Source organism: Podarcis muralis, chromosome 3 (assembly GCF_964188315.1).
Source record: "Podarcis muralis chromosome 3, rPodMur119.hap1.1, whole genome shotgun sequence".
Lineage (NCBI taxonomy): Eukaryota > Metazoa > Chordata > Lepidosauria > Squamata > Lacertidae > Podarcis > Podarcis muralis.
In genome coordinates this window covers 106,505,872-106,533,501 of record NC_135657.1, presented here as the reverse complement: position 1 = coordinate 106,533,501, position 27,630 = coordinate 106,505,872, and the positions used below count along the sequence as shown (strand labels likewise).

Here is a 27,630-nt window from a genome sequence, read left to right as displayed (position 1 = left end):
GTAGTCTAAGACACTGAGCCTTTTGGGCTTGCTGATCAAAAGGTCAGCAGTTTGAATCCCCGTGATCAAGTGAGCTCCTGTTGCTCTATCCCAGCTCCTGCCAACCTTGCAGTTTGAAAGCATGCCAGTGTAAGTAGATAAATAGGTACCGCTGCGGTGGGAAGGTAAATGGCGTTTCCGTGCGCTCTGGTTTCCATCAGTGTTCTGTTGCGCCAGAAGCGGTTTAGTCATGCTGGCCACATGACCCGGAAAGCTGTCTGTGGACAAACGCCGGCCCCCTTGACTTGAAAGCGAGATGAGCGCTGCAACCCCATGGTCACCTTTGACTGGACTCAACCGTCCTGGGGTGCTTTACCTTTTTACTACTGCTACTACTGTTATTACTTACACACCACCCATCTGACTGGGTTGCTTGTGGGATGCTCTCCCTGAAGAGGCCTACCTGGCACCTTTCACTGCATACACACACACACACACACACGTATATGTGTGTGTGTGTGTGTAGGCGCTGAGCAGAAAACATTCCCCTTGTCTTTGTCTCTGGCATTTCAAACCACTTTTGTGGGAGTTATGGGTGGCTATGCCTTTTCAAGTTCGGGCGAAGGGCATTGTGTGAATGTAACAAAAAAAATAAAATCTGTTCTAGTCACCCATGTTTCGCGACAGCCCCATGCTTTTGACTCGCTGTCGCTATTCCTGATATTATTATCCCCTTCCTCTCCTCTCCTCCATTATACCTAATTTGATGTTTGTTTGTTTGTTTGTTTGATGTTTTATCGTGTTTTACATATTCTGTTGGGAGCCACCCAGAGTGGCTGGGGGAACCCAGTCAGATGGGCGGGGTATAACAACAACAACAACAACAACAACAACAACAACAACAACAACAACAATAATAATATTGTTCGTTTCTAACGGAAAATCATTCAAACGCAAAAAAAAATATTTTTTTTTTAAAGGAAACGAACATTTCTAACGGCTACGAAGCCACACGCTTTTTGGGTCGTGGGGTTGCTTCGTTGTTTGGGGTTGAGTGCATTCACACGACGCAGCCGCGCCAAAAGCGCCTCCTTTCCCTCGACAGCCGCCGTTTTTATATCGCGCGCTTCCTCTCCTCCTCACAGGTTTTCCCGCTCTTTTTTCCACCCGGCGGCGGGAGCGCGCACGTGGGGCGGCGGGCGCGCTCCCGCGGCCCGGCCCCGCCGTCCCTTACCCGGCCGTCTCCTCCTCAGCTTCGGGGGGAGGCGACCCGCCTCAGCCACTGCGCCGCCGCCCGCGACGGATAGAGGAGGCAGCGATGGTAGGTGGCCCGGGCTTGGGCTCGGCTTCTCCCTCCGTCGCCCTGCAGGCCCTCCCTCGGGAAGGCCCCGGTGCGGCGGGAAGAGAGGCCCGGCCCTGGCCGCCGGGGAATGGCGGGTCTGGGGCGGCGGGGGAGCTGGCTTAGCAGCGGGGCCAGCGAGAGGCGCTGGGTCTTACCTCGGGTGGGGGCTGGGATGAGACGGGCCGGGCCTTCCGCAGTTCGGGTGCGATGGGGATATCCCTCCCTCTCCCTTGGCACTTATTATTATTCTCTTCCACACCCCTTTGCTGTACTGCTTCTTTTTAAAAGCTTTTGGCCTAGTTTTTCCTCCTAAAGACCAATCCGATCGACCTCGGGCCGCAGGTGGGGATCCCGAGTGATGAGATAACTCTACTTCCCCCACCCCTCCTCCCTCTCTGCAATCCTGGGGATGCCTGCTCAGAAGCAAGTCCCATTCAGTTCGGTGGGACTTCCTCCCCTGGGGAAAAAAGATTGCAGCCATACACACACAATTTCTTGCAAGTAGGAAGCCAAGGCCCGTTGCATTCAGTGGGACTTCCTGGGCAAGTATGCATAGGATTTGCAGGCACACACATGCAATTTCTTGCAAGTAGAAAGCTGGGGTTGTCTGCTCAGAAGCAAGCTCCGCTCAGTTCAGTGGGACTTCCTCCCCCAGGCATATAGGATTGCAGCCATGCACACAAAATTTCCTGCAAGTAGGAAGCCAAGTCCCATTGCATTCAGTGGTACTTCGTAGGCAAGTATGCATAGGATTTGCAGACACGCACATGCGCACACACAATTTCTCACAAGCAGAAAGCTCTATCGGGGTGAAGGCTAGATTACAACCTTCCCCTTCCTATCTGCTGATTGAAAATGAATGGTTTAGCTTGGCACCCAAACTTTTTTGTTTGCAGGGCTTTTTGTTCTCTTGCCTGGAGGAAGGTTTTTGCCAGTTAAGACATTGGACCAATGAGAGATCAGTCACTGTGTGTGCAGCTAGTTCCAGAAAGGCAAAGGCTGCAGCTTTCTCCTTGACATGCTATTTAATAATAATAATACTTAACATTAAGGGATTTATATGCATATGTTGCTAAATGTACTATAACTTCAAAAGCGATGATTTACCACTGGTAGGAACTTGCCTTGTAAGACATTTAACCATTGGCCCATCTAACTTTTGTATATGCTGACTGGCAGCAGCTCTGCAGGAGGTACTGGGGGTTGGCACTGCAGAAACCCCTGCATCACTCACTAGCTGCCATTGAGAAGTAGCAGTCTTCTGGGAGTGGAAGGGAGATCCTCTTTGGAGATTTGGGCTCCCTCCTGTGTGCGGTGGCATTTAAGGTAGAGACAGCGATGACAGCACTTCCTTCGCAAAGCAGGTGGGCATGTGGCAGGTCAAAGCAGGAACCATCTCTGCTTGTCTGCCTCCTTCTCCCGCATCGTCTCCCTCTGGAGTGCTGGGGATTGGGCCCAGGACAGCCCCTTGCCCTAGAGGCAGGGGAGCAAAGGTACCTGCTGCTCACAGGGAGCAATGGTAGCAGGGAGCTTGGCGTGTCCCCTTGCGCCATGTGGTGTATTGGGCTTTGTTTTCTACAGGCATCTGGTTGGCCACTGTGAAAACAGGATGCTGGACTAGATGGGCCATTGGCTTGGTCCAGCAGGGCTCTGTTTATGTTCTTAGGGTAACTTCTGCCTCTCAGTTGCTTTCTGTTGCTCCTGAAGGAGCGTTTCCACCCCCGTTGTTCTGCCTGGACACTGAGGTCCAGCACTGAGGGCCTTCTGGCGGTTCCCTCACCGTGAGAAGTGAGGTTACAGGGAACCAGGCAGAGGGCCTTCTCGGTAGTGGTGCCCGCCCTGTGGAACATCCCATTAGATGTCAAGGAAATAAACAACTATCTGACTTTTAGAAGACATCTGAAGGCAGCCCTGTTTAGGCAAGTTTTTAATGGTTGAAATTTTATTCTGTTTTTAGTGTTCTGTTGGGAGCTGCCCAGATGGTTGGGGTATAAATAATAAAATTATTGTTAATTCTGTTTCTGACTAGCACAACACAACTAACCACATTGCTGTGATGGCAGCAGCTACAGTCATACCTTGGGTTAAAGTAGCTTTGGGTTGAGAGTTTTTGGGTTTCGCTGCATACGCAGGCGCTCAAAAAGACATCATTCGCAGACGCAGCAAATCACGACCTGCACACACGCAGACATGGGTTGCGTTCACTTCAGGATGTGAACGGGGCTCCGGAACGGATCCCGTCGCACCCAGAGGTACCACTGTATTGCCTCTGCTGCTTTGTCAGCTGCCTCCATACACTGGCTATCTTCTCCTGGTTGATGTGGCAGATAATTCCAAGTACTTTATCACCCAGAGATAGAAAGTGAACAAGGGCAGTGGCTTCTTCTTCCAGGTTTCTTCACTGCTGCGTTGCCCACTAAGGCATGTAAGCAGCATAGGGAGTTCAAAGAGAACGTGCAACTGCAGTTTCTGCCTATTTGCTCTTTGCTTCTGGGTGGAGAAGACCTAAGTCCACGATGCACAGACCTAACTGCTGTACCTCCTAAAGAGAGAGAGTGCAGAGGTGACAGCTTCTGCTTCCTGCAACTGCCTCTGTTGTTCATTCAGGTGAGCAAGCAGTGGTGGCAGCTGTTGCCTTTAAATGCTTTGCGTCTCCCTCTGGGCAGTGTGGCAGGGATGTTTTCCCACTGGGGAAAGGTGGAGGGGGCCCTGAGCATTTTTGCAGAGAACCCACTTCCCCAGCTTGGAATAGGCCGTGTCCCACTATTGAGAAGCAGTATATCTTTTTATGGTGGAGGATATGAAATTCATCCATGTTCTTAAACCAAATTGGCATTATTCAAGTTCTTGAAATAACAGTCAATTATATCTTAAAATACACACACACACACACACACACACACACACACACTCAAGTGAAAAAACCAGTGAGAACAACTTCTGAAAAAAGTTCTCAGTGTTTTCAATTCTGCCTCAAAATCTTTGGATGGTTGGTACAGTGCTAGTCACTAGGGCAGTAAACATGAAAGGGATGTGGTGCAGTTTTCCAATTTAAGTAACTTGCAGTGCAATCCTACCTCTGTCTACTTGGAAGTAAGTACCATTGCATTTAGTGGGGCTAAATCCAAAGTAAGTGGGTATTGGATTGCATCTTTATCATGAGTGCCTTTCTTTTCCCCAGAGGGGATTACAGCATAACCTTGCATATTGGTGGGTTTCTTTTGTTGGGGTATCCTACGGCTCTTGTGTGCGTACATGCATTTATATCTCAGGGAAGTGTTTGAAAGAGCAGGAAGTCATCAGATAGTCAGCCACATTAGAGAACCCTCCCTCCTCCAGTCTTGAGCCTGGTGTTAGAAATCTGAAATCTAGGTATCTGGTTGGCCCTTGGATACTCATGTCTATAGGAAGCAGCTTGGCAAATCCAAGACACCTTGAGAAACTTCCAGCATCTTTTGTTCCTCCACCAGCTTGTTTTCCCATCAGTTGTAAGAGACACATGGATTGAATTCATGCACTGGCATGTTTATGGTTCTTAAAGTAGGATTCTAAAGATTTATGCTACATTATTATTATTTATGTTGATAATAAAGAATAATGCAGAAGTAATGTGTATGTAGCAGCCAAAAGAACTTAACAAGGCCTTGACTAAATACGTATTTATTGTTCTGCCAGTCATGTCACCACTTCCTTATAGGTCCCACCAGTGATTAAACTGCGTACACAGCTCTCTGCTTGTCATATAGATTGTATTAATAAATAGTTTGTTTCTTACTCCCAGAGAGCTGTCTCTTACTGGTGTGGGGGGGGACTATTCATTTGGAAACAGAGGGTGTTAAGAAAACCAAACACATTGTTCCTTGCTAAGCCATGAATATGGAGTACACACTTTTAAAATGGAAAGAGGTAGGCAAAGAGTTGCAGTAAAAATATTGGCTCATAAATGAATTAATAGGCAGATTATGACTAAAATATTAAAAAATTCAATAATAGATCTATATTTTACAAATCTAGTTTTTCAAATGAAAATTCTGCTTGATATTCATCGTGCCTTGAGAGCATTCAGTCAGAACAAAACATCCACAAATGGGGAAGATTTATGCAAATTGGAATCTTGCTAATTTCCTGAAATTATGAAGTTAATATGAAGCAAAGGCTTTCACCTGCATGTTAAAGGAGTCCAACTGGTACATTTGCATCGCTCGTGGCATTATAAAGCTAGGTCCGTGGTGCCTGGTAAAATTGAAAAGCAACTTACAATGAACTAGGGCAGTATTTAATCTCTTTGCACCCAAAAGATAAATAAATTTAGTGGATATTCACATATTCAAACTTAGGAACATAAGAAAAGCCCTGCTGGGTCAAACCAAAGGTCCGTGTAGGCCAGAATCTTGTCCCCACAGTGGTGAATGCGATGCCCCTGGGAAGCCCATAAGCAAGACATGAGTGCAAGGGCACTCTCCCTACTTTCAGTTCCCAGCAAGTGATATTCAATGGTTTCGGACATAGGTGGGTGGCGCTGTGGTCTAAACCACTGAGCCACTTGGGCTTGCCGATCAGAAGGTTGGCGGTTCGAATACCTGTGATGGGGTGAGCTCCTATTGCTCTGTCCCAGCTCCTGCAACCTAGCAGTTCGAAAGCACACCGGTGCAAGTAGATAAATAGGTACCGCTGTGGCGGGAAGGTAAACAGCGTTTCTGTGTGCTCTGGTTTCCGTAAAGTGTTCCATTACACCAGAAGCGGTTTAGTCATGCTGGCTACATGACCCGGAAAGCTGTCTGTGGACAAACGCCGGCTCCCTTGGCCTGAAGCGAGATGAGCACCGCAACCCCATAGTTGCCTTTGAGTGTATGTAACAGTCCAGAGGTCCTATCCCTTTTTACCTTACCTTATTCAGAGGCGTAGTACCTCAGATACCCATACACAGCCATCATGATTAGTAGTTGTCCTCAAACTTCCAGCAGCTTTGTTGGCTAGCTCCTGGCTCTAGTGTTATGAGAGGAGGAGAAAATTGATAGTAATTTTATTTTCTGTGACGAAGTGGATGGGACACCCTGCATAATTTTATACACCCCTATCATGCCCTGCCCCAGCAGTACACATTTCCCCCCCAAAACTAAGTAAGACCCAAATGTTTTAAACTTTTTTTGTTGAGAAGTTGCTGCACCCCTTTGATCATTTTGATCGCCTGTTTCTGAATCTTTCCCAGGTTTATCACAGAAATCAAAGGGTACAGCTATAGACCTAAAACAGCATTGCAAGTTATGTTCCTTGCATCTGGCAGAACACTGTTCTGTGTTGCTAACAGTTTACAGTGGTGCCCCGCAAGACGAATGCCTCGCAAGACGGAAAACCCGCTAGACGAAAGGGTTTTCCGTTTTGGAGGTGCTTCGCAAGACGAATTTCCTATGGGCTTGCTTCGCAAGACGAAAATGTATTGCGAGTTCCTGCAGGTTTTTCCCCCTCCCCCCCCTTTTTCCCAAGCCGCTAAGCCGCTTATCAGCTGATCCGCTAAGCCGCTTAACAGCTGATCGCTAAGCCGCTTATCAGATGATCCGCTAAGCCGCTTAACAGCTGATCGCTAAGCTGCTTATCAGCTGATCCGCTAAGCCGCTTAACAGCTGATCCGCTAAGCCGCTTAACAGCTGATCGCTAAGCCGCTTAACAGCTGATCCGCTAAGCCGCTTATCAGCTGATCCGCTAAGCCGCTTATCAGCTGATCCGCTAAGCCGCTAATGGGCTTGCTTCGCAAGACGAAAAAACCACAAGACGAAGAGACTCGCGAAACGGATTCTTTTCGTCTTGCGAGGCACCACTGTACATTGTTTTCTTCTTCCAGTTGTTCCCTGCTTCCAGATTCTATGTAATCAATTTAGTTCTGAACTCTTGGGCTGTTTTTGTAATTACCAGGGTGTGGTTTATTTTCTGTCGTTGACATAACCCCACTCCTTGCTTGTATAAGAGTTCAAAGTATAAACTAGGGTTATAAACTGGTCGGTTAAATTCATTTAAATATTTATATGATACCAAGCCTTAATTTCTTCTGGGGAGCAACAGTGGGAGAGTGCTGTTCCAAAGTGTAGGTGCTGCCACACTAAAATACCTTACAGCTGCAGAACGTGTATGATGCGGGACCTGTAACAGTGCCAGCTCCGCAGCAAGTTATTAGTCATTGCTCAAAGAAATACCGTGTTTAAATGTTTCTTCACCCGACAGAAGAATTTAGATATTTAGGGTTGTTCAGGGTTTCACTTGAGAATGTGAATGTTCACACATGCTAGCCCTGCCCTCAATGTTCCCAGATGTGTGGACTCCTGTTTAGACCTTTGTGTGATTAGAAGGGGAATTTAAAGTGCATTTTGCTATAAACCCACTTAGGAAACTCCCCTTGATTTGGAGCCCTTTCTTACCATGGTTCCTGGTAGCAGGGAGGTATCAGCAGAGTGCAGTTCAAAACTTCCTTCAAACCTTTGTGGTAGTTGCACCAAGATCTGAACAGGAGCCAGCGTGCCCGGTGACACTAGGGATGAGGCTTGTATGTGACTCCTGCTCGCACCCATGGTTTCAGTGTTTGCAAGGATGCTTGAACACACCTGAGTGAAACGTTAAAATGTCTCAAAACTGTCTCTGTATCGTAGGAAGATCCATATTTGAAAGTAGTGGCATGAACTTTGGTTTGCAACTGCCTGCTCTGGCAAACTGGCTATTGCTGTTAGAAAGGAATCTTTGTTTTAGTAGGTTGGTGGCTTCACTGCAAAAGATATATTATGTGCAAGATTTGCCCCCCCCCCCAATCCAAGGGCTGTTAGTTTAAGTGAACTGTGGATCAGGCAGACCTGAAAATGATAAAGGGAGGAGTTTTCTGAAAAAAAGAATAACCAGCTACCTTGCATATTCACAGATGAAATATTTTTAATCTGTATCTATCAAGGCCTGGTTGTATTTCCCAGACATTCAAGAAGACAAGTGATAGCACATCAGTCCTTTGAAAAATATAAAGTGAGTAGCCCTTTGCTTCTTATAAGCTTAATAACAGTAATGGCTTCCACAAGAAACAGTTGTAGATCACGAGAAGACGAGTTTTATATCCAAATGGATAGGGACATTCTGATGAATCACATCTGAAGTTGCTCCTTAAAATCAATAAGTTCCTTTATTCATTCATTCATTCATTCATTCATTTATTTATTTATTTATTTATTTATTTATTTATTTATAGCAATATCTACCAAAGTTTTCTGCCAAAAAACTCCCATAGCAGCTTATATAAAATCACGAAAAACAAGAAATTCCCGACCTGTACTCTGACAGTCTAAAAGACACAACATAAAATGAAAAGGGGATAAGGAGGGAAGAGGAAACTAAGCAAACTCAGGCACCAATTATTAAATTACAGAGTTCTTATAATGACTCAGTGGTACGAAAATAGCAAGAGGTGAAGCCAAATAGCAGAACCAGTGGGGGGTACCCTGCTTTCCACCATTTTGACATGATGGGTGGCTGCTGAAAGGTTCTGTTGTTGTCAGCCCCACCAATTAATCAAAGAGCATGTTATACCCTGAAATTAAAGATTTAATGGAGTCAGTCATTAATACCACAAGATTATGTCTATTAAATCAATATAGGGCAGACGAGTAGCATTTGTGCCAAATCAACATTAATCTGCAACTTAAGCATAGTGTAGGCAAAACTTGTAGCATAGTCTTAAGTGTATCTACTGTCATTAAGTCCCACAGGGTTCAATGGGGTTTACTTCTTAGTGAATAAATGTGTCCTCTTCTCTCCCACAACAGGATTTGGCTGTTACATGCATTTGGGATTCATCTTAAAATGGCAATGGAATATTGTCTTAATTGGTAACAAGAATAATGGGAGGGACTGTGTACTATGGTCTGATGATGACACCATTTTGTAGATATTTGTTATTTTCTCCAAGTGAATTTCATGACCAAGTGTGAATTTGAACCCAGGTTCTCCATCCTAAATCTAACCCTAGCTCTCAGGATTACATTTTAGGTGCTTTGTAGCCACCTTGACTTCACTGTTGAATTTGTTGATAGCTTGCTTTGACTTGAGGTTTGGATTTATAGGTAAATATTGATAACATGGTGATCAGTGCTTAATGTTTCCGTTCAGGTTTATCGTTGCTATATGGTATGTGAATACTATTCAGTCTTTCTATTGACAACATCTTCTAATGAAATATATGGGAATGAATACATTCGCTAAGTATGTTAACTAGTGTAAGGTTGTATGATTCGGAAAATTACAATTCCATTGTTGTTTGACTAAATGAAACAGATGGCTATTTCTTTTTTAAAGTACTTAATGAAAATAACCATTATAGAGTTATATAGGGCTAAACCTCCACTTCTCTGTATTTGTTTCCGAGATTAATCATGGTGTTTTCCCCTTAATTGTATTGTCAAGAAGCAAATTATGCATAGCTAGCACTCTAAACGTTTCTTGGTAATTTTGTCAAATGCACAGTGGGAAAATAAGTATTGCCATACTGGTAAAATCATACAGCGTAGCAGGGAAACTTAAAATATTATTCCATTCCATTTAAAGCTGTCTAGTGGAACAAAATGACTGTACACTAATTAGTCCTATATGCAATTTCAGTCCTGAAGGGTTCCATCTTTGTGACACTGTAGTTTTCCAACTGTGACGTGGATATTCCTATAGGAGGTCACTGTTGCTAGGGAAGGCCTGAACATACAGGAAAGGAAGGAAGCAGAATGAGGATCAAATTAAAAAAAGAACAGTGATGCCTAAGAGGAAGTCAATCTGAACAGAGGGAACCAAATGCTACCGCACACAAATGGCTTATTTAGAGTTATTTTGTGGTTGGGGGCAGAATTCCCTAGACAGTTAAACTGAGAAAGACTTTCTACCTAAGGAATCCCAGAAAGCTCCTGGCAATCATATACTGGGTTTATAGCAGTGTGGGCTTTCCTCTAAAAAGAAGAAGCAGAAAAGAAGTGATTTCCCCCCTTTGCCCTTATCAGTGGAGATCTCCTTTAGCATGTTTGCCTTAAGAGTTAGTAAACAAATTACATATGCTGTATGAATAACTGGGACAAAAATACAGTAGTCCAGATTAGTTGAACTGAAATATTTGAAAAGGGAAAAAAATAAAGTGCACTTTTCTTTCAAAACATATATTCAAGCATGTTCAAAGCTTTATTAGAAAATTACTGTATTGGAATACTTGTAAATATTTTAAGACATGACAACCCTTACTATATCTATATCTGTATATCTATATTTATATCTATAGCTAGATATAACAGTTTAATAACACATAATTACACATTTCTGGATTGAGCAAAACCATCCACTGATGCACCACCCTTGGTTGTGCTAAGAAAATCTAGCTAAGACTGCCTACCCATATAAGGCTAAGAAAAAATATTTTATGGGCTAGATATTTTGTTTATATTGTGATCCTCAGATGAAGGGTGATATAGAAATAAAATAAATAATAAATATGGAACATGGTCTGTGGGAGTGGAACTGTAGCTAAAAGCCATTTGGCTGCGCTTTTAGTTGTCATTTTTATCAGAGATCTATTCTCTGCAAGCCTTTCACCCTCCGAACCATGTATTTTGCCCTTCATGGTATAGTACCAGATCCTTTTTGAATCCATCTTAAATTAACTCTCTCTTTGGCTTGAAGTTAATTGAAGTCTCCCCTCTTCCCAAACCAAACCAAACCCATGTAGGGGTCTTAAATGGGGCATCCCCAAAACCAGTGAATTCTTTCTAGTGTTAAGTTTTCTTCCTCTCTCCCATAATCAGATTTAGTATTTGATGCAGTAATTCTTGTAGGAGCTCAGGGATGTTGCCAGATATTTAGAACTTTGAACTTAGGCCCAACCTACTTAAAATGCATACACCCCTGTAATACAAAGCACTCTTCCTAAAATTGCAAGGATGGGGGGCATTCAGCATGCGCTCCTGCACCAGCAGGACATAAGATTTGAATTATGGTAGTATGACACAGCACTATTCGCATTGTACATAAGGCACTGCTGAGTAATGGTAATATTTTCAGGGCAACTCTGGCGACGGAGTGGGACTGCTTATCCATTGCTAATCTGTGTGGCATTTTGGCCTCCGTGGTGCACCTGCAAAGGGCTCCAGCCTTTTGAAGACCAAGGGCACATTTGCAAACCAGAAAAACGGATGTGGCCACCACACTGACACAGCTAGCGCAGTTACACATGCACTGCCATCACACACTCCCCTCTGTCAGCAATTTGGCTTGAAAAGTGTTAGCTCTCCATTCCCAGGTGTAACACACACACACACCCTACACACCTGAAATCGCTCCCTGCATTGCAGGAAGGTGTCAAAGAAGCCTGCTATTGGCTACAATAAAAATGTTTATTTCAAGCTTAATTCTATGGGAGGTGGAACAGAGAAAGGAATGGGATCTTGCAAGTGCAGGCACCATGTTCGTAATGCATGCGCTAGGCAGATCAAGACTGTAGGCTAAATATTTGCAGGCAACTTTTAATCACGTAATTACAGCTAGTAGGTAGGATGGCAGATAGGATATGGTGCAACTTGTACAGCTTCTTCTGTGTCTGGAATTTATACCCCACTGTAGTTGTGCACCTCTGTATGACGATTGCATGCTATCACATTCAGATTATTCTATTATCAGGCACCTTTTTGCATCATTGACCTGTTTTCAGAAGCGCTCACGTTTAACCAGAAACAAACTGGCAACTCTTGAGATCCAGGCTTCTAGAAAGAGGGGTTAGTTTTGAAACCTGGTTGACGTTTTGTTTCTGGTACCCCAAAGTGATGGCTTTTTAACTTCTAATTTTTTGTGTGATGCTGATGGTGTATTATGAACAACATGTTTTGAAAGTGAGATGCCAGCTTGGTACTGTACCACTCAGTGAACCCTTATTTCAAAAATTTGCCAACACAGCCTTGTGCCAAGAGAGGAATGCTCTAGCCCAGGAGGAGCAGAAGGTAGATTTGGGGTCTTCTGGTAGATCTCTAAAAGGTCTGCGGTGGATGAGTGTGGGTTTCTGACTTTTCGTGGTCAACAAAAGCAAATAATTAATGTCTTAGAAATAATTCACTAGGGTTGCTGAAATTAAGAATGCTTTTGTGGAAGAATCTGTATAAGTGTTTTTTGTGCAAAAGAACTGTAGGCTCAGTTTTTATAATGGGGGGGGGGGGGAACCTTCAGCAAATATGCTCAGAGGCACACTCTTCCTTAATTCTCAGTGTTTGCCGGCCCCTCCAAATCATTTCCCCCCCTTTCTCCTAGCTCTGGCTGGTGCACCCTGGTGCTTTGGTTTAAAAAGAAAAAAAGAGCAAAAAACATTTAGCAAATAAAAGTAGAACCTGCAAGCTTGAAACCTGCCAGCCCTTTGGGTACAGTGCAAAGTGCTTGCAATACCCCTCCCTACTCACCCAACTCACTCTGCTTTGAGGGAGGGGAGCTGTACATGTATTAATACAGGAAGCAGAGTTGGATCCAAGCTCTAAAGGAAGGGGTGAGCTGCACCTTTATGCCAGGGAGGGGGCTAACACCAGATCCTGTACTTAACAACACATCCAATTGGTGGGATGCATTAAGCAACATGCCAATACATAGTAAACCATAATTACTTCAGTTTACACCCTTTCAAATGCAAGAAGTCTGTCTCTTTAAACAATTTAAATTTATGTCTAATTGATATTGTATATTTCTTGTACACATATGGAAGTTTTGCTGTAACTGTGCAATCACCAGTGGTGTAATTTGGCCTAATTAGCCTTTGCTTAGTGATTTGGGATGTCTATCAAGGACTGTTATGTTCTCAGGAAACGTAGTGAGTTAAAAGCTAATGTGGTGACCTCATCTCTATTCATTAAGCTCCAGAGTATAAACTGCACTGGAGAGTGACTGTTAAACCGTATCAATCCATTTTTATGCTGCAAGTTAATCTGCTTTAATTTGGATACTAAATTTATCCAATTTAACATTTGCAGTTATAACGGGAAATAATTTACAGGGAAAAATGCAGTATATTGTTCACTTCCCTTTTTGCCTTGCTTGCAAACGTTTCTCGGGATTTTGTTGGTGGTGGTGAGGCACAATCATTTTTATTTTCTTGGGTTCTTTAAAATGATGTTCCTGTTTGAAAATTGGTATGGCTTCAAGGGGAAATTATTAGCCAAGGACCAATAGAAAACACACACATTTGTATCATTTACTTTGTGTGAACGGTTTGCCTTTCTACTTAAACCGATCATTAAATGAGAGTGCAGCCACCGGCTCTTTAATATTAGAGCTATATGCACACTGTGTCGCTGTGCTGCTGGTCCAATCGCTCTTTGTGACTTCAGCTATTGGCTCAGAACGCTGCTTGTCTGACTCCATCTGCAGGGCTCTAACACCTCCTGCACTCAGATCCATTCAACACACAACTCGCGCCAGCTGACAAGCAAGCAGCAGCATATCTTGCTCTCCTACTTTGTTTTGCCACACAACAAAGCTCTCTCGCAAGCAAATGAAGCTGGGAGTCATGATGGGGAGGAGTTTGACAGATCAAGTACTGGATCAAACTTAAAAAGCTAATATCTTAATTCAGCATACTGGAAAAAAGGTCACCTTGCCTTGCTGGAAAAAGAAGCACACAATCTCAGCCTTGCAGCTCTGTTTTTCGGTACCTTCTGCTTGCCTCTGTTCTACGTAGTTAGGCTATCTGATTACACAGACAAGGATACTCATGGTAGATGACAAGGGAAAGAACATGAAATGTCTCACCTTCTTCTTGATGCTTCCAGAGACAGTTAAGAACAGGTCCAAGAAAAGCTCCAAGAAGGCAAGCAGTAGCAGTGGTGGCAGCAGCAGCAAGTTACCTCCAGTTTGCTATGAAATCATTACCTTGAAGACTAAAAAGAAGAAGAAGATGGCTGCTGATATTTTCCCCCGAAAGAAGCCGGCGAACAGTAACACCACTGCTGTCCAGCAATACCACCAGCAAAACATCAATAACAACAACATCATCCCAGCTCCAAACTGGCAAGGACTGTACCCCACCATCCGAGAAAGGTAAGCAAGTTGGGAAATGGCTTCTTAATTGTGCTTTTCAGTTCAGCGGCAGTCTGTAGTGAGATGTGTGCCCTCTTTTCGAACAGCATGCCTTCCCGTTAGGCAGCGCTCAAAGAAGGGGAAATGCTTTTACTTTCCCCTTGTGCAGTTGTTATTTTTTCTCCTGATAATGAAGAATATTTTTGCATGCAAGCTGCCTTGATTTAACCTCTTAGGTATTCTTCTCTCATGAAGGCACATTTATGCCGTATTAATCCTCATATTTGATCACACAGTTTAGCCTTTTTAGTTTTACAAAAGTTCTTGCTAAGTTTTTCTTGCAGTGTCATACTTTTTTTTTTTAATTAAAAAAAGGCCATACCTTGGTACATTTAATGATTGTTAAAGTCATTTAAAATCTGTTCTGCTTTTTTCAAAAGGACTGTTTTCTTTCTCTCTTTGTGTGTTTTCTTGGTTGCTTTTGAAAGATTGTAACATTTTAAGGAGCTGAATTGCATGTATGGGATGCTGAAACCCTAAAATAACTTATTGCCTCTGTTTGTAGAAATGCAGTAATGTTCAACAATGACTTGATGGCAGATGTTCATTTTGTGGTTGGTCCACCAGGTGGGACCCAGCGGTTGCCAGGACACAAAGTAAGCAACAGCTGCATTACTAGATCTGACATGGGAAAAGCAAGGGGAACATCAACCGTTGCCATTGTAACTTAGTGTGGGAGGCTTGGGTACTGGAACTGACATAATTATGGAAGCTTTTAAGCATCTTTGCCTGGTGAAATGCTTTAGCAGTTTCCCCTCCAGTTAAATATCTTTGCTACTGTAATACAAGGTTGGGAAAATCTGTGTCTGTTTCTGGACCACAGTTCCCAGCCATGCTAGCCGTTGGGCATGGGAGTTGTAGTTCAACATGTTCCTCAACTGTGCAGTACAATATTACCCCCTCCAAAATCTTGTTTTACTGATTTATGACATTATTATCCTATCCTTCCACCAATCTGCCCTCCTTTTAAAAAGTCACAACAACCCTGTGAAGTAGGTGATGCTGAGACAGCGGCTGGTCCAAAGTCACCCCATAAGTGGGAATTTGATCTCAGGCCTCCAGATATAACACTCTGAAACACTGCAACACACTGCCTCCCAGTGGGGATAGCAATGTATTAGAATAGCAGTCTGTTCAAGGGTTGTGGATGAGGTTTCTCCAGGATTCCCTTAGTGAGTTTTGCTTTAAAAATTTAGAGTGCAAAGTGAAGCCATGCCATGCTCTCTCATTACTGTTGATTGCCTTCATGGCTTCATTCTTAATGCTCACTGTGGTGCTGCCACATTTCTGCTTTTCTGTTGGCGATGAATTTTGTTCTAAAGCATGAAATAATATTTCCCTTTTTGAACAGTATGTCTTAGCTGTTGGAAGCTCTGTATTCCATGCAATGTTTTATGGAGAGCTTGCTGAGGACAAAGATGAAATCCGTATACCAGATGTGGAGCCTGCTGCTTTCCTCGCTATGCTGAAGTAAGCATCCTTCTTCATTGCTGGAAGTGAATTTGTTTGTACTTGATCTAGTAACGCCACAGTTAAAAAGTTAGGCATTGTCATAAAGAAAGAATTGATGTGCAAACGCAGTCAATTAGCTTATGGATACGTTGCCTGTAGTTGTGTGTTAATTATAGGACTTTAAAAAATGAATATTTTATTTATCCCTCCCTTCCTTCAGATGTCAAAGAGATAAAGAATTAAACAACTTTTAGAAGACATCTGAAGGCAGCCCTGTATCGGGAGGTTTTTAATGCTTCATGTTTTATGTTTTTAGATATGTTGTAAGCCGCTCAGAGTGGCTGGGGAAACCCAACTAGATGGGTGGGGTATTGTTGTTGTTGTTGTTGTTGTTGTTGTTGTTTTATTAATAATAATCCCTCCCTTCCCTTCCCCGCCTCCATCTCCTGCATATTTATTTAGTCAGTAGGTCACATTGGTCAAGCTGCTTTTTCATATACTTTATAAAGAATTGAATATAAAAAGGAAGAGCTTTAAAACAGGGTGAAATGGAAAGATTCCAAACTACTAATATACTGTTGCCTGTTTTAGATGCAACACCAAGCCAAACCATGGCTTAGCACATCTGAGCAAGCATGCAAGTCTCCAGAGTGAAGATCACAGCCTCAACAATCCTATCTCAGTCTTGCTGCTGTCATGCTTCCTGGGGCTAAGCCATGGTTTGGCTTAGTCTTCCTTCCACGATCCAGGGTCATGGTTTGACTCACTTCAGTGAGTCAATGCATGAGAACAAACCTTGGTTGCAGCGGGTGGTTTGTCTGGTGCAAGACGAACCATGGGACACAATCTTCACACTGAGATCTCACATGTTTCCTCATTCCCAATAAACCATGAGTTGGCATAGCATTACAGGTGAACCAGGTCTGCATTTGATTGTGCTACACCTTTTTCAAACAACACAATTCCTTTTTATTCCTAATAAGCGCAGCTTCTGATGATCCTGTAAACTTCTGAAATGCAGTCACTGATGATAATGTTTTCTTTATAGGCAGGATGAATTTTCAAATGTTAAAAATAATAGTATTTTCTTAAATGCTGTTTCTGCATTTTAAACTTGAACTGAAGTTTAAGTTTAAACTTGGGGGGAGGTGATTTCTCCCTCCACCCAGCTTGTTTTTCTTGCATGACGAGTGGGAAGTAAGGAAGAGCAAGTTGCTTTCGAACAATGATTGCCCATTAACTCAGGATTTAATTTGGAATGTGTATTTGGAAACATCTAGCATTTCTTATTAAAAAATAATTGTTTTTCTCTGTGTCGTCTGTTACTGTTTTATATGTGTGCTTATATATTATAAAAATCCTTTCTCTGTGCCATTGAATCCCCCTGCAAGCTTTGCCTGACCATGTAACTGCTAAATATTAGTCTCCGGTCTGGATTGCCTTGGCGATTGTGAAGGGCACTTTCTAACTTTTCCTTAGGGTGCTTTTGCTGCTTGTAGCTGTGGTTAGTCAGCACACGATTGTGTGAAGAGCTTCAAAGAAAGGAGATGACACGTACGAACCGCCAAGACGCAGTTGTGTCGTCATTTGTGGTTAGATCTGTCAAACTGCGAAGGTTACAGTATTTAAATATAGGTGTTACGTCCTGATGCAAATGGGATGTTGTCAGGTGAATAGTATGATATGTTCAGGTTATAAATACCAGCAGTGCCTTAGGTAGATATGGGATCTTTGGTTGAATCTTACCGTGCCAGAAAAAAAGGATTTACTGCTTGATGCAGCTCTACGGTGGAAAGAGTTTATATCTTCCTAAATGCAGGCACTAGGAGGCATACTCAAACAGAGCACAGTCTAATACAGGTTTAAGGGCACTTCACAACCTTTGATTTCAATAGGCCTTTGATTTCAGTAGATGCTTGTGTGTGTTCTGCTGTGCACTTGATTGTACTCTTGGTGTGCACAGTTCTGGAAACACGGATTTAAGAGTAAGACGAGTGGATTCATCCTAATGAAAACATGTTTAATACTCAACATTTACACTGAGCTGGACTCTCCCCTGTCAAAATAGGGTAGCAGCGGAAACATCACAATAGAAATACCATGTTTTCACTATCCATAGCTAAGGTGTGCCAGGAGAGAAGAAAGAAGGGAAGAGTGCAAACCAGGTCACTGTTATCTCCATTCTTGATTTTTTCTTTTGGTGATAACCAGTTTATTATCTTTCTGCGGCAATTTTTTAAAAGCATCTCTAAAATTAGGAGCCAGACATTTTCGCAATTAAAGAAAAATATGGCTGTTAGAGTAGGCTTAGGTGTACTTTATTGTCCTAGTTCATGACCAAACTATACAAGATGTTTAACTCTTTCATCTCCTGATAACAGTCCTGAGGAAGGTCCCTCTTCTGAGGCTGGTATTTGTTTTGTAGGGGAAATCTCCAAAACCAGGGTGGAGGAGGGATTTTCCTTGGGACTGCAGCTGGGTAGATTTACCCCAAACTGCCTGGTGTTATTTGCAGTGTTGAAAACTGGCCCATTAAAGACACATTTAACCACATCTAGGCAAGGTACAGCAAAAGGTAAATCTGTAAAGTGGCTTAAAACATATCTTACTGATATTTGTAAGCTACTCTGTGAGACTGTTTTCTGTTGAAGAATAGGATTAAAATTATTTTAATAGAAAAATTTAGGCCCCTGGTTTCTAATATGTGTACAATATGTTAAAATATGTGATGTTAAAACCTACTTGGTTTCTATATCTCATGTTTTGAATGCATAAAACCTCTACACTGGTGATGTGCACATTTGCCCTGAACATAAAAGGAAAATATGCATTTTACTTAAAGTATTAGTTATCATTTCTATGTACGGTAAGTGTCACTTAAGCAGTCGGAGCTTTTGTCTGACAGTTGCTTTTAATCCACCAAAAATCCCCAGAGCAATTTCATTGTTATAATAAAAGTTTCATTTTAAAAAGACCACAGGTAAATTAGCCTGTTGCTACTGTTTATAATAGCTGTGCAAGTTAGATATTTAACATCCCTAAGTGCTGTCTTCTATGCTGTGTTCTTTCTGACACTTAAAATCCCAAGGGCTAGAAGTACGTGTTAAAACATTGTGCATCCAAGAGAGATTATGGTTGCCTTGTAAATGAGCAGCTAGTGCCCCATAGGGAAAATCAAAAGAAGTAAACACAGATCTTTTAAACGAGCTTAAGTGAAATTGACATCAAAGCTTCACAAATATAGTTCAAAATATTCTGCTGCCACCCCCAGCAACAAATGGCTTTTAAACAAAGTCCTGACTACCTTCATCCTCCTTCCCTTGCCCCAGTGCCAGATCAAAACCAGTTTGTGCTATTTCCCTCCCTCCAAATAATTAACTTTGCTAGAAATTACTAGGTTTCCCATTGTGATCTGCAAGTCATTCATTTATGGCTGCTCTAAACTCTTTTCATCATGGTCAGGTTGAATGTTCAGCATGAATTGCATGCAGTATGCAAAACTGAAGCCAGATTGAAAGAGAAGTACCTTTGCCTTGTTCGTGTGCTCGAGTAATGCCTCCTTTTCTTCTTCTTCATTGTGCTTGGGAGCTGGAGGAGGATAGGCAGTATAAACTAAGGGTACTACTGGATGTGCATTTTTGGAGTACGCTGTGAGTTCACTTGGGAGACAGCCTATCAGCTTCTTAGGGGGGCTATCCCAATCTGAAAGAGTTTGGCTTCAGAACCCGGCTAGATCCCCAAACAATCTATTGCAGGCACACTACAATCTGCCCCATAATCTTATGTGGAATGGATTGTGGAAGATGTTCTCTGGAGTACTTTGATCACTTCCCTTGAGTGATCCAATTGCAATGTCAGTTGTCAGAAACAAGGAAAATAAGACCTCTGTAGATGATAGGATGAGGGTGTCCATCTAGTTGACCACCATCCTTTCCAACAATGGTCAGTCCCTGGTGAAGCCCACAAGCAGCCCCTCCATTGCCTGCAGCTGGTATCCAGAGAGACACAGCCATTGAACCTGAATAATCAATTTAACTAGTCATAGTGAATAAGCATTTTAGAGAGAGCGATCTTCCATAAATATGTCCGCTCTTTTACTGGCTACCTAAGCCAGTGGTAATTACCACACATTGTGTTGGCAAATTCAGTACATTTGTACATTCATTTTCGAACAGATTAGTTTTCAAACGTTTTGGCTCCTGAATGCTGCAAACCCGGAAGTGAGTGTTCTGGTTTGCGGACTATTTTTGGAAGCTGAACATCCAGCAGGGCTTCAGTGGCCAATCAGAAGCCACGCTTTGGTTTCCGAACATTTTGGAAGTCGAACGGACTTCCAGAACAGATTCCGTTCGACTTCCAAGGTACGATTGTATTTTAATTGTATGTTCTGTGAAGAAGTGCTTTTTGTCTCTCATGAGCAGAGTTATTGACATTTCCCCCTGAAATACAAGTCCATTATATTTCACCATGCGCCAAATTTAATTGGTTGTCAACTTTACACTATAATGAGCTAAAGCTTAAGTTGATTGATTCATGGGGCTGCCAGTTAAGGGCACACTTGTTCATCAAGGCAACTTCCGTTGCAGTGCATTGCAGTGCTGTGGAATGAAAAAAGACCATATGAAACATTGCCTCCTGAGCATTTGCAGATTTTGTCATCATCTTAAAAAGTCACCCATATTGAGGTTTTGATGAGCTTAACAAAAGGTAGATGACAAATCAACAAATTAAGCATTTGTTGCAAATAATTCCTGAACAGCTATATTAGCGTTTTATCATACATGTGTCTTTCACTACTAGCGTTCTTGAAAAACGTCCACCTGTTTTGTTAACAGTATTACATGCGTGTCTTTTATTGCAGATACATATATTGTGATGAAATTGACTTGGCTGCGGATACAGTTCTGGCAACTCTTTACGCTGCCAAGAAGTACATCGTTCCTCATCTTGCCCGCGCATGTGTTAACTTCCTAGAGACGAGTCTGAGTGCAAAAAACGCTTGTGTACTGCTCTCCCAGAGCTGCTTATTTGAGGAACCAGACCTGACTGAGCGCTGCTGGGAAGTGATTGATGCCCAGGCAGAGCTGGCTTTGAAATCGGAAGGGTTCTGTGACATTGATTTTCAAACACTCGAAAGCATCCTCCAGAGGGAGACCCTGAATGCCAAAGAAATTGTGGTTTTTGAAGCTGCTCTCAGTTGGGCCGAAGTAGAGTGTCAACGCCAAGAGTTACCTGCCAGCATAGAAAACAAGCGCAAAGTCCTTGGGAAGGCCCTCTATCTCATCCGCATCCCTACGATGGCGCTTGATGACTTTGCAAATGGTGCTGCTCAGTCCGGCATCCTGACCCTCAATGAAACAAACGATATCTTCCTTTGGTACACAGCTGCCAAAAAGCCAGAGCTGCAGTTTGTGAGCAATGCCCGGAAAGGTCTTGTCCCGCAACGCTGCCACCGCTTCCAGTCTTGTGCCTACCGCAGCAACCAGTGGCGCTACAGGGGCCGTTGTGACAGCATACAGTTTGCTGTTGACAAGAGAGTGTTCATTGCTGGCTTCGGGCTCTATGGCTCCAGCTGTGGATCGGCCGAATACAGTGCCAAGATTGAACTCAAACGGCAAGGCGTTATCCTAGGGCAAAACTTGAGCAAGTACTTCTCTGACGGATCTAGCAACACTTTCCCCGTGTGGTTTGAGTACCCCGTGCAGATCGAGCCAGATACCTTTTACACAGCTAGTGTGATTCTGGATGGAAATGAACTCAGCTATTTTGGACAGGAAGGGATGACAGAAGTTCAGTGTGGCAAAGTAACTGTGCAGTTCCAGTGTTCTTCAGACAGTACCAATGGCACTGGGGTTCAGGGGGGGCAGATTCCAGAACTTATCTTTTATGCCTGAAAGAAGATGGGTTCCACAACATGGAGAGCGCTGTTCTATGGTGTATATGTCTGGTCCAGACCTGTTTGATACTTACCTTGCTGTCTGCAGATATGTGATCAGTACAGGTAATATGTTCCTGAATGCAGTGAACAGCTTAATGCTTGCTGTACTTTTGTAGCCTAAGTGTAAAATTCTTTTTACTGGGAGCTCCCAGGAACAAGCAAATGAGCAAATTATAAAAGTCAAGAGTTTCACAGCCTTACTACAGATGAGATGGCCTTTTTTGTGAAAGAAAGGAAATAGATGTTCTCCTCCATTCTGTTTCCCACCTACCCTTTTAACTTGCTACTTTCTCCTGTTCTTTTGACTTATTTATTTTTGTTTCCTTCATGCCATAGGCTTTTCAAACATCTCACTGTTTGTTTTAACGGACACCCCCTCACACTTCCACTGGAGGCTGATTTGGCAGCAACACCACCAATTCACACAAAATCAGTTTTGCTAGAGACAAGTTTGGTCTTCCTGCATGTGCTAATCAGATGTTGGGAAGTTGTGTTAATTGAGATGGACCACTGGGATGAACTGGTGCATTGAGAATGTCTACAAAGGAAAGTAAGTCTCCTCAAGGAGCAAAGTGGGTTATGCACAGTAGATTCTTACTTTCTTCAACACCATTCTCCCAATCTTCTCCTGAGACACAAAACAACCCCTGCTTGTCCATCTAGTGCATTGAAATGAATGGTGTTTTCACCATGGCAGTGCCTCAATGACCCATTTCTTTTTAATAAAGCATTTCCCCATTTAATAAGCCTTTGTAGTCACCCTTTATTGGTCCAGTCCCTTTCCCACAATTTTCTGATCCGTAGAAAAGGAGCAAATCCCTAGTGACTATTTTTTTGTTTTTCCAAAGGCAGTTGAAAACTTTTTGGCATGGGGTTACTTTTACCACCTGGGTAAAATAATAATAATAATAGCAATTTTTGTAGTATTATATTACTTTCAATTGCTATGGATAGTTCACAAATTGACTAATGTGACAGATAAATTGATAGAAGCAAGAAGCAAGTAGGTTTCAAAGACTTCTGCATTTCTGGGTCGGTATCCAAATAGTAGGTTGGACAAAATGCAGTTGTGCTTAAATATTCACCCACGTTTGCTTTTTAAAGATGCCCCAGATCTGTGATTTTTTTAAAAAGATGCCCAGATTTCTTGGCTTTCAGAATCCCCCTAACTACGTACTGTGTCTGGGATCAGATAGTAACATGGCTGGCATGGATGCTGTTTGTAGTTTTTCTTCTTAGAGCTGCTTTTTAGCACAGCTGTAAATGGTTGCTTTGAGTAGCATTCATTACCACACTCCATAGAACGCCTGTTAAGACGCATCTCTAAAACATGTATATGTTCATTTTATAGGAAGTTTTGATTTTTGTGTAATTGTAATGAAATTGGTAACTGCCAGCATTTTCTGAAAAGGCTACATTTGTGACTTAGATTTCCCCCGTTTTAATTTGATCTTCATTCAGATCTGAAGTTCAGTTTTTCATTGACCAGAAGCATTTTTTTCCTCTCTTATTTTAAATTGGTTGTCAGGCTTCCTGTAGAACCATCTGTGTTCTTGGCAGGAAAGGGCTGCAGGCTGGGTGGTAGTAAAAATGAAAGGAAATAAGCATAACTGAATGATACAGAGCAATTTCATGTTCATGAAATAATAAAAGGCACATTTTCAAGTAGGCAACACTTGTCTGTGCTTGAAAGTTGCTTACAGTGGTATTCCCAAGCTGATTTTCAACTCCCCTTGCTTTAAATTAAGGATATGATTTATTCAGTAAAGTAAGCATGAATGCTTCCTGCTACATTGTTTAAGGTGGGAGTGTACCTCCCCAACACTAAATCTACACACTGATATAACTATATAAATGTTTCTCCCACCTCTCCACCCATCAATATGGTACATTATCTGTTCATGTGCTTGCTCTGAATATTTTAACCTGCTGGAATCCTGGCTTCTAGTAGTCTTTTAAGTGCCATTAAGAATCTAAAATATGGTGGATTGGGCATGAGAAAATCCAGCCTTCAAATGCAGTGTTTTCTCAGATGTGTATAATATAAAGGAAAACACAGATGCTATTCTTAAAGGGAAAATGTTATTATTGCCTTTTAAATTATTTCAAACGGTATGATGTAAAACAGAAGCATATAAATGCTCTCATGTTGTATTGAGGTTGCTTCCTGATCAGATGTACCTGATGTACATCAGATGTATCCTCAAGAACCATTGTGGCTGGCGCATTGATCTCACACCCAGGGAGAACCAGGTAAAAGCCCTGCTCAGTCACAAAATTCCCCGGGCGCACTTAGGCCAGTCTCTCAGCCTAACTTTCCTCACACTGATGCTGTGAGGATGAAATTGGTGGCAGGACATCGAGGAAGGGCAGGATAGAAATGAGAATGAATAATTTGTGCATAATGTGCTGGGAGAGGGTGAGGGGCTCCTGCAGATGCTTCCCCATGCTTTTTCATGAACCTCAAATAAGAGTCACAACGGAACTGCATGGTTTGAGCAAGTAGTGCTATTTCCCCTATTAGCAATCCTATAAAAGCCAGTTTCCAGACTAGGGCCATGTGGGGTTTTTGATGCCCTGTGCCCTCTTGGCCTCTAGGTGGCATATGTACACTGCTGCTTTTACTTAATGCCCCACTGAAACAGATGGCTGTCAAGAGGTCCAGAATGGTATCCGAGTGTAGCACTTTATATTTCCCTTAAGCGTGAATGTCTTGCCATTCACTTCCTTGGGGGGAAGTAACTGGGTTTAGTAGGATGTAGTGCTGGGGAGAAAGAGGGCTAGGTTAGGCAGCCCCTGATTTTGGAATGGAATGCATAGCTCAAACTTCCCTGAAAAGGGGCGTCTTTCTGTCCCCCTTCCCTTGTTTGTCAAAGCGACATGCGCTCATTCAGTTTGAACCTGAAAGCAGAAGTGAGTATCATTTGCCTACCATCATGAGCAGTTCTTAAACCAGTTTGCAGTGGTAAATTGCAATCCTTTTTTGATGGTACATTTCGGTGCACCATCTCCTTTACTGTACAAGGGTAATATCAATGAGGTGTGCTGTCAGATACAAAAAATGCATGTCTTAAACCAATATAAAAATTAAGCAATATATTGGTTTACTCTTAAGATAAGGGAGGCATAGCTTGCTGCATAAAAGTTAGCATGTGTCTTCTGCAACTGAGTCACTTAAGCTGATCAAGAGGCCTGGACCTTCCCCATGTCTTCCTTGAAAAAAGAGAGATGAGTTCAGAGTTTAAATAGTATTAAATTTGTCTTAGTATGGACAATATTTTAAAGCATATTTTGAAACTGATTTGCATTCAAAGCACATACTGCAGAGGTGTTTAAAAATTATCTCTGCAACCATGAGAGCTAAATACTTTCACAGCTTTCACGAAAGCACCCTTCCCTGCTTTTAGATTATACAGGAGAGAACTAAGTTATGCTTCCAACACGATTGGGTGTTTGTATTCTGCTTGGTGCACATTATTTTACATGCCTCACAATGCACTCCTGTGCACATCTACTCAGAAGTAAATCTCATTGAGTTCAGTGGGTCTTGCTTCCAGATAAGCATGCACAGAATTACAGCTTTAGACAGTAGAATTTAAAGTGTGCATTGCACTACTTTCGGCAGTTTTCAGGTAAAATGCCTTTAAAATTCATATTAAACTTGGGCCACTTCTAGTATGAATTATTTTTATTGTCAGCATCTGTACCATGCCTTTCTAAGGCATATTCAATGCAGCTTGTAATCAAAATAAAAAGAATGCACAAAAAAAGAACAAAAATATGAGGAAAATGGCAAAGCAATAAAAAGGTCTAAAAACTATAGGATAATCTGGCAGGGGGAGGGTGAAAAATGAACATACGCTGCAAAAGCTTGCTGTAATAAAATTGCCTTTGCTGCTCATCTAAAAGTGAGTAGCGATAGGGCCAGGAGCACCTCCTTGGGGAGGCTGCTCAGATGTATGACTGAGAAAAGTATAAATGGGATCAAAATGAAAAGTCAGAATGCTAATATATTGATAAGGAGGGAACACACAAAGAATGGGGAAGTCCGCATTTTCCGAGTGTTCTGCAGAAGCTGAGGATTTCAGAGTTGGTTCTGTAGATAACACCAGAAAATTCAGCCAAATGAAATCTGCTACCTAAAGTGGCACTTTAACCAGGCAACTAGCAATTTTATGAAGGAGGTTTTTGTACCTTTCAGAATTGTCCACGTTGGATCTAGTTCCTGGTCAGTTGTTACTCTCCAGGGAGCAACCTGGTAAAGAGTCTTGCGCGTGCAAACCATCCCCAGATAGAAAGTAATGTGTGGTACTGCATTTGGTTGAATGCAAGATCTCCATGGTGTTGTATTCAGAGTAGAACTAAGGCTGTTGTTCCATCAGCGCAAACCTTTCTGCTTGCTTGATAGAGCTGTCTCCCCTTTCTCAGCATGCCATTCTGAGGATTCTCCCAAACCCCTGGAGAAGATTTGGGGAGAGCACATTGGAAAGTCCCAATGCGCTAGCAGAAATCGTGGTCCCTAAGGCTTCTGGTTACTTTCTTGAATGGGGCAGGGGGTTAGAGCACAGTAGATTGCATACAAGAGCCTCTAGGGTCAATCTTCAACATCTGAGAAATGCACACACATACCTTCTGAAACGAAAGCTGCCTGCCAGTCAGTGTGTACTATTAAGCTAGATGCACCGGTCTGACTCTGTAGGTTGAGTTTTCCCCGACTGCTGATTAACAAAAGTGCTTTTTGCCTGAGGATCTACATCACTTTTAGAACGAATAGAAGAGAATGCCCAATGAAATATGCCAAATAAAAAAACAATTACAGGGTCGTCATTCAGCATCTCTGAAATGCACAAATGGCTGTGTGTGGACTTTGCTGTTCTCTTACATGAACAAGGGTATGCAGTGAGGAATCTCTGTACATGCACAGAGGCACATCTCTGTGCATACAAGGTCCTTGCATGCAGGGGAACTATGCATTTGTCTCTCAAATGCATAAAGTGCCCCACAACTGCTGCTATCTGTTAACATTAACACTAATTAAATTATTGGCATTCATACTTTAATAGTGCTATTTAAAAGTATCTGCTGGTGATCATACCACCACTATCAATGAAAGGCTTTACCCAAATGGCATTGAGTCAATCCTGTTTTCTGTATCTACCCATGTTAGGTTGGATTCATTCTAATCAATGTATGTTGCCTTAAATGGTTTGTGGATTGAACTATAAGGCTGCCAGCATCAATCGACTGGAAGCAGGGGATGTCCGTAGAATTGTTTCCAAATGAGAGCTTTGTACCCTTAAATAGAAAGTCAATATCCTAAATGTATGAATTCCTGAATATTTTGGTTTATTCTTCTAAAGCACCAGACATATTTATCTGGAACAGAACAGAGCCTGAGATGTGAGAAAATATTATAGATGCTGTTTAAATTACGCCTAACATCTTGTTGCATGGCGAGCTGGAAGGGGGAAGGGAAGCTGTTAACTGGATTTGTGGTGTAATATACTTTAAGCATATCTGACATAGTATTTAAGTAAATGTTCTAATTTCTACAGTACTTATTGCACTGATTTTTTTAAATGTTAAAACTCCGTTATTTCAAAGACAACTGCGTCTAGTTGTGCTTGGAGCAGTGCTTGACTATAGCAACCGATGGCATTATTTATGAAGGACAGATATATATATAAATATGAAGTACCTCAAGTTGAATGTTATCGTACTGTATCTTTAATGTAACAGTGCAGAATTTTAGTAGACACATGAATGTGTATAATCACATTTAAAAGGCAAATAAAAATTGAACTGGTTCTTA

General features: G+C 42.3%; 1 protein-coding gene across 2 annotated transcripts; it reads left to right on the top strand.

Moving 5' to 3' along the window:
* The first annotated feature begins 1,196 nt into the window (after nucleotides 1–1,196).
* Nucleotides 1,197–27,630, top strand: BTBD3 (BTB domain containing 3). Of its 2 annotated transcripts, XM_028722241.2 has the most exons (5): nucleotides 1,197–1,300; nucleotides 14,122–14,389; nucleotides 14,934–15,024; nucleotides 15,780–15,898; nucleotides 20,742–27,630. In XM_028722241.2, exons 2-5 carry the CDS (start codon nucleotides 14,247–14,249, stop codon nucleotides 21,772–21,774), a joined length of 1,386 nt encoding a protein of 461 aa, XP_028578074.1. In that variant the 5' UTR covers nucleotides 1,197–1,300; nucleotides 14,122–14,246; the 3' UTR covers nucleotides 21,775–27,630. The 2 variants fall into 2 exon arrangements, with proteins under 2 accessions (XP_028578074.1, XP_028578075.1); XM_028722242.2 differs by lacking the exon at nucleotides 1,197–1,300 and having other exon boundaries at nucleotides 13,731–14,389.

Excerpts from the sequence above, each read along its gene's own strand:
- BTBD3 (XM_028722242.2), top strand. The coding sequence starts at position 14,064 with ATGGTAGATGACAAGGGAAAGAACATGAAATGTCTCACCTTCTTCTTG. Across the intron at positions 15,025-15,779 it reads AGCGGTTGCCAGGACACAAA|TATGTCTTAGCTGTTGGAAG; the intron begins GTAAGCAACAGC and ends CTTTTTGAACAG. Across the intron at positions 15,899-20,741 it reads GCTTTCCTCGCTATGCTGAA|ATACATATATTGTGATGAAA; the intron begins GTAAGCATCCTT and ends CTTTTATTGCAG.